The following is a 6,916-nucleotide window of genomic DNA, read 5'->3' on the forward strand; positions in this document are numbered from 1 at the left end:
GAAAATATTTTTTTTTATATTATGAAGTTGAATATCGCTTTAAATTTGGAACATTCTCTTTGTGAGAACTACTAGGCTAGAGCTACTTTAGACATGAGTGAAAGGTAAAATAGAGTATTAGAGTTAGTCCCACATTACTAATGTGTGGAGATAAATTGTCATATATAAGATGAATGGGCTACTTCTCCCATTGCTAATTAGTTTTGAGATAGAATCTCATTTATCTTATCCCAAATTCTAACATGGTATCAAAGCCACTTATTATCCGTTGTGAGCCCAAATTACTACGAGTGTGTATAAATTGTCATATAATAATTGCCAATTGATTTTGAGATGAAACCTCATTCATCTTACCTCAAATTTTAAGATATAGTCTTTACTAGGGCTGTACAAAAAAAATTGTAAACCGCCTAAACCGAATAACCCGCCCAAACTGAACCGAAAAAACCGATAAAAATTACAAACCGAAATAACCCGAAAAAATTACAAACCGCCCAATCTGTTAATTGGGCGGGTTGAAAATAGGTCCAACCCGCCCAATTAAACCGACCAACCCGACCAACCCGATTTTGCACTTTTTTTTTTTTTAAATTTTTTAGTTTTTATTATATATAATATAAATGATTAAATATATAATAATATAAAGTTATATACTTAATTATTAGTTTTAAAGTCATATATATGGTATTGTACTTTGGTGGAATGTGATATTTTTAATTTATTTTTAAAATTTTTGTTAATTTTGACTTTAAAACTAAAAAAAAAAAAAAATTGGCCGGTTTGGGCGGGTTAACCCGACCAAACCGCCCAAACCGTTGGTCGGTTTATAGAATTTTTTTTTTAAATTGGGCGGGTTGCACTTAAATTTTAGCAACCCGAACTTTAGATTGGGTTAGAAAATATATAGGATAAACCGCCCAAACCGACCGATGTACAGCCCTAGTCTTTACTTTCATTTTGTCTAAATGTTTGTGGTTTCTTTTGATCATTGTCTTTTGAAACCATTATTTGATCTTCTCCTTGTGAAATTTACCGGCCTTTATTTGTTGGGTTTGTCCCTTTTCTTCCTATTGAATCTGATATATTTATTTATTCAAAAAAAGAAAAGAAAAGAAAATTTTGTGAAATGATGACTTTTCCATAAACTCTCAAAAAAGTACCAAATCATATTCGAGGGAGTGGAGCCCAGCTGAAAGCTTGATCGCCGTACAGATATATATCCTCAGACAATTCGGTCATCATCCACCTTTAATCTCATCCAGCCACTTTGGGGGACCCACTCATTTGTGGACGAGATTAGCCACGCGGTCAGCTCATTCCCCTGCCCGTAACAGTTACTATCTTTTAACGGTCCAGATTCATCCTCTTTTTATAATCCAATCAACACGTATTACTACTATTATTATATTAATTAATTAAGAAAATTCAACGAAACAGTAAAAACGAGAATATAATAATAATAATAATAATAATAATAATAATTCAATCATGTCAAAAAAAAATTCAATAATAAAATTGGTGGATTGAGATTTTATGAGTGGAGAAATTAGAGAAGTATCAAGAGCGGTGGTAAAAACCCAGAAAATTCCAATTTTAGAGTTAAAATTTTCTCGAGAAAATTTAACTAAGAAATTTTTTTAAAGCCCGAATTTTATTTTCTGAGAAACGAGCCAAACAAAACCAAACTAAGAGGGAGTAGAAGGAAGAGGAGGAGGAGAAGAACAGCGAAAGAGGGTAAATTGTTCGATTCCTTTGAAACCCTAGCTTTGCATAGAATTTTGCTGTTGGACAATGTAGAAAAGGGGTTTAATTGGGTTTCTTCTTTGTTTGTCTTCGTTTTCTGTGTCAATTATTGGTGAGTTGTACTTTTGTTTCGAGTTTGTTGTGAGAATTTTGAATTTAATGTCGGGTTTTGGGGGGGCAATTCGGGTTTTTAATTGTAGCTTGGGTTGAAAATTTTCGTGTTTATGGTTGGCTTATTGAGTTAGATTTTGGGGTTTGCGTGAATTTGTGGTGTTTTTGATGAGTTAATTTATTTGAATTTTGGGGTTTAATTGATTTGGGTTACGATAATTTTATTATGGGTCAGTTGGTTCTGTAACGTTTATGATGTTGTTGAAGTTGGAAACTTGGGAATTGGGATGCGATTTGGGAGTTGAAGTTAGCAAAAGCTTCCTGATGTTACGAAATTCAAAGAGTGAGCAATTGGGTATTCAACGCTATCTAAATATTTTCAAGTTTTTAAATTATCAGAGCTAGTTAGGGATTGATGTAGCTTTTGAAAAAAGGCTACCAGTTATGGTAGAGTTTAAGTTTATAACTGTGTGTCACTAACTCAAGTTCATTCCAATTATCCTTAATGTCTCATTGGAACTCCTTTATTTAATATGAAACTGTATTTAAGTCTGCCCCACCCAATCAATTTTCCATGGTTTACGTTTTTAAGTTTAATAAAGTGGATTATGAGAGGCTTTAGAATCATTTCCAAGTGGCCACTAATGTTTTGATGGTCTCATATTAGATACCACAAATGCATGGCTCTAAACAATTCAGTTTATGATGACTAGATTTTGCAATGGTACCTTGTTACTTGTTATTAATTGAAGATCTTAACTTGTTGCATTTTAAAGAACTCATAAGAGTCTAGATTGATCTATATTGTGATAAATTCATCTACCGAGACATGTTGGTGCTGCTTTGCATTTTAATCCTCTTTATGTTTTTGTAAGTCAGAATATAGCTCTTTTATATTTCTACTGTTACTAATTGAAGACTGCCTTTTGAATTATGATTATTTATGAATGACTTGGATATTATTGCATTTCCTTGTTATTTTGGTATCTATATGGTGATTTTAGTTCTAATTCTGTCAGATATCGGGGATTCTGTGCACTTGGTGGCGTCATGACGTCTTCTGTGCATGAACTTTCTGGTATTATTTTCTCCTCAAAAGTTACCCTTATGCAATACCTTTTGATGTATTTGTTAACTTGTAAACAATTTGCAGAATTGGACTGGTTATGCTTTGTTACCTGTTAACCTCCTTTCATATGAAAAGATTGACTTATTTTTCAAGCATTTACCTACTTAAATTTGGACTATTTGATATTCTATTTTCTTTATATTATTTATAAGTATTATACTATTTCACGTCCTTGTTTTTTGGTTTAAATACCAACTAATATTCACGAGGTGACACTAAATTACAAAATACCACCTTGAGCGTATTTTTAGTCAAAGTTATTATACCCTTTCTTTATTTAACTGAAATTATTTTATATTTTTAAAAATCTTATTAAAATGAAACAAAAGGATATATATTTTTTAAATGTTATTTACAATATGAATAAAATTTTATTCTAAAACAGTTCGAGAAAGTAATCTTTATATATTATAAAAAAGGATGTAGTTTTTAGTGACACATTAAGAATTTGTTTTCTTGACAAATAAATTAATGATTATGTTTTAATTAAAGAAAATATTTATAAGATTTTTATAAAATGTTAAAATATATAAAAATAATTTCAAGTAATTACGAGAGTTCTATTGAAACTTTGGATACTATCTGTACTTTTACTGTAGTAATGATGATTTATGCAGTCATATATTGTGAACAATTACTTGCTCAATTTTCGGTTTCTTTCCTCTTTTTAATTTTCTCAGAAGCCTTGCTTCACTAGTTATATCATATGGTTTCGGCCATGATGTTGATATGATATGGTAATGGAATATGCTGTACAGTCTATAGTAGCAAGTTTTTAGTCACTATGTTGTTCTTTGGATCTTCTCTAAAGCTATACTTAAGTACCTGTTGCCCACCCCGTCTTTTTTTTTTGTTCTTTCCTGCAATGTTTAACCTTCTTTACAATATTGATTACACAGACAACTGTGAGGCTGAAGAGCAGCAAAACCACTCAGATTCTCAGAACCAGTCTTCTTCTCCTGCACCTGGAATGCCTAATACTGTAATGTCAGCTCCAAATGTTCAGTATGCAACTAGTCCGCAATTTGGAGCAGGACATGCAGTGGTATGTTCTTGAAACAAAACTCTTTGCTGCTAATGTCTTTCATACAATGATGTCCACGAACTGTTCTGTTTCACTGTAGTTTGCATCTAATCGATTGATTAGCTGTTCTGATTCATATGGATTTGCTCATAATTTCCATATGATCTATACCTATTTGTGTATACACATATATTATTGTGTAAATGTTTTTGTCTCTAATTGAATGAAGATGTGAAAGGTGTGACATTTTGATGTATATGTTAGGAAGGAAGAAAGATCCAAATAGGAATAGATCATTGCAGGGTTATGTGGGGATCCTAGTTTTAAAAAAATAAAGGAATAAAGATCCACATGCATGATAAATTTGACTTATCTTCTACACGATTTTAAGGATTCTACACATAATTTATACGAAGAATGTTACAAGGACATTAATTCCTTCTTGGATTCTTGATGTTGGGCTTTGTTATTGAAATTTTTTCTTCTTTGTTAGGAGTAGGACCTTATTTTCTATTAATGTTGCTTCCGAGTTTGAGCAGCTCTATAGTTGAATAATTTGCTAGGTTTATACTTTATAGGCCTCTAATTTACACATTATTTTGTCTTTCAGAAAGAATATCAAGACTTATTAGAATTAGATTTAAGTTTTTATCAAGGGTTTTAGGGGACTGGAATCATGTGATATTTGACTGCAAAGTTTTTTTAGTGTCTATATTGTGTTTAAATATTTGTATTGTTTTTTCCTCATAGCCTCAAAAGGGAATTGGATTGCTGACACTAAGGTGGTCCAACAGAAATTGAGTTCCCCCTTAGTAAGCAAATACAGGAGTTGGAATAAAATTCATTCCTTTCTTCTCCATTTCCCTGAAAGAAAACCTGGCATAACTTAGTAGCGTTGTCAAACATTTGAAGTAATGCAATGTGGAATCAAACACTTCGTGAGGTTTACCTTTTTCATTCTTCTAGATCTGATTTACCCTCTAAATATTTTTCAGAAACGGAATAATTCAAATGAAAAACCAACTGGTTTAGCTTGTTTTTGTTTTTCCTTATATGCTTTGATTTCGGGCATGGATATTATGTGGTGTATATTATGATATTATGGGTGTTTATAGATGTGATTGCCCAAGTACGGACAATAACGACTTCTAATTCAGAAAACAGAAATCAATTATCAACTGTATACTATTTAAAATTAAGAGCTTTGAGAAATTCAACTAATAAAACCTTATTTGATTGCAGGCACCGGCGGCAGCTTATCCGTATCCAGATCCTTACTACCGAAGCATCTTTGCTCCCTATGATGCACAACCTTATCCTCCACAGCCTTATGGGGGACAACCAATGGTATGCAGTTTCGCACATTCAACAGATTAAAATTTCCATATTAGAATGTGGCAGTGTACTTGTAATGGAACTCACAGTTTCTATCTCAATATCAATATGTTTAATAATATGTATGTATATTTTCTCAGGTCCATCTTCAGTTAATGGGGATACAGCAAGCTGGTCTTCCATTGCCATCAGATGCCGTTGAGGAACCTGTGTTTGTGAATGCAAAACAATATCATGGCATCTTGCGACGCCGACAATCTCGTGCAAAAGCAGAATCAGAAAATAAAGTTATCAAGTCTAGGAAGGTATAATTATTGAACCTGAAACATCTTGCTTCTTTTCTTGGTTGCGGGTTCTGCTTTTGCTTTTGGTTGTTTCTAAGTTCTAACTTGCTATCAAACTTACCTTGCAGCCATACTTGCATGAATCTCGACATTTGCATGCGTTAAGAAGAGCTAGAGGATGTGGAGGCAGGTTCCTTAATGCGAAGAAAAACGAAAAGCATCAAGATGAAGAAGATACACAGGTTGACAAATCACAGTCTCACATCAATTTGAACTCAGATAAAAACGAACGAGCCCCTGCAGATGGCACAACTTGAATAATCTGGAAGAATCATTCAAAGGGGTCTCACAAAAATCAGTTAGTCATAATCAAATGCTAGGAAAACTAAGATCCGCTGGTGGGTTCGTTGGCTAGTTGGTAGCTGATGTTCGTGCATCATGACGGGGTCTATACTTCGACCGAGTAGTGTGAATAGGTTTTTTCAAGTGGTAAATTTGTAGGAAATGTTACAAAGATGAAGCAGTGAAGTCTTTTTGAAAAGCACGTGATAGTTTCCTTTTCTCCATGAGGAGATTACTACTTCATTTTGGCCTTTGCTTAATGAGGTTGGAAACTTGTTTTCCTTAACAAAACTCAAAAAGAGAGTCGTTGTAGTTTGGTTTGATTATGTGTCATTAGTTTTAGAAGATAATCAGATTTAGATGCTGTGAGATGTGGTATTAGTTTCATTCCATTATTGTCAATTGAGGAATAAAAGGTGAGTGGTGTTGGCTTGAAAAAAAAAGATATAGTGGCTTGTTTCTATTACCATGTTATATGTTGGATATAAGTAGCAAGATTGCAATTGAAAATGATTTTCTTTCATGGAGTGGAAAGAGGAGAGTTTGGGGTGTGGGATTTCTAGAAAGCTTAAACAATTAGAATTTTAGAAGCCATCAAATTTACTTGATTTCTTTTGACTTTCACTTTGACTTACTGGTGTGTTGCCTTCAGGCCATTTTCTCATCTTAACTTGGGCTTGGCCCAGTGCCTTATGGGCTTAGACCTCTAAAATTATGGACCTGCACCTTACTTTAAAGTTCTTAGGAAAAAGAAGATAACATGGTTAAGAATCTGTCTACTTACATTTAGTAATAAGTAATTGAGAAGTCCTATTACTAATTGGGATTATTTTACAAAAACATAAAAACAACAAAAAATTTATAAAAATACGGTTTTACAGAATTTTAAATATTTTTACGATTTTTTTTATTTTATTTGCAGAAAATACAGTTTTTTTATGTTATAAT

The 6,916-nt window shown here is 32.7% G+C and overlaps 1 protein-coding gene across 3 annotated transcripts; it reads left to right on the forward strand.

Annotated features, from left to right (window-relative positions):
* Positions 1 to 1,440: 1,440 nt before the first annotated feature.
* LOC115697218 (nuclear transcription factor Y subunit A-7) lies at positions 1,441 to 6,411 on the forward strand. Of its 3 annotated transcripts, none has more exons than XM_030624141.2 (6): positions 1,441 to 1,734; positions 2,874 to 2,932; positions 3,883 to 4,028; positions 5,250 to 5,354; positions 5,483 to 5,647; positions 5,755 to 6,411. In XM_030624141.2, exons 2-6 carry the CDS (start codon positions 2,905 to 2,907, stop codon positions 5,941 to 5,943), a joined length of 633 nt encoding a protein of 210 aa, XP_030480001.1. In that variant the 5' UTR covers positions 1,441 to 1,734; positions 2,874 to 2,904; the 3' UTR covers positions 5,944 to 6,411. The 3 variants fall into 3 exon arrangements, with proteins under 3 accessions (XP_030480001.1, XP_030480002.1, XP_030480003.1); XM_030624142.2 differs by having other exon boundaries at positions 1,500 to 2,209; XM_030624143.2 differs by having other exon boundaries at positions 1,500 to 2,197.
* Positions 6,412 to 6,916: the final 505 nt, after the last annotated feature.

Source organism: Cannabis sativa, chromosome 7 (genome assembly GCF_029168945.1).
Source record: "Cannabis sativa cultivar Pink pepper isolate KNU-18-1 chromosome 7, ASM2916894v1, whole genome shotgun sequence".
NCBI lineage: Eukaryota > Viridiplantae > Streptophyta > Magnoliopsida > Rosales > Cannabaceae > Cannabis > Cannabis sativa.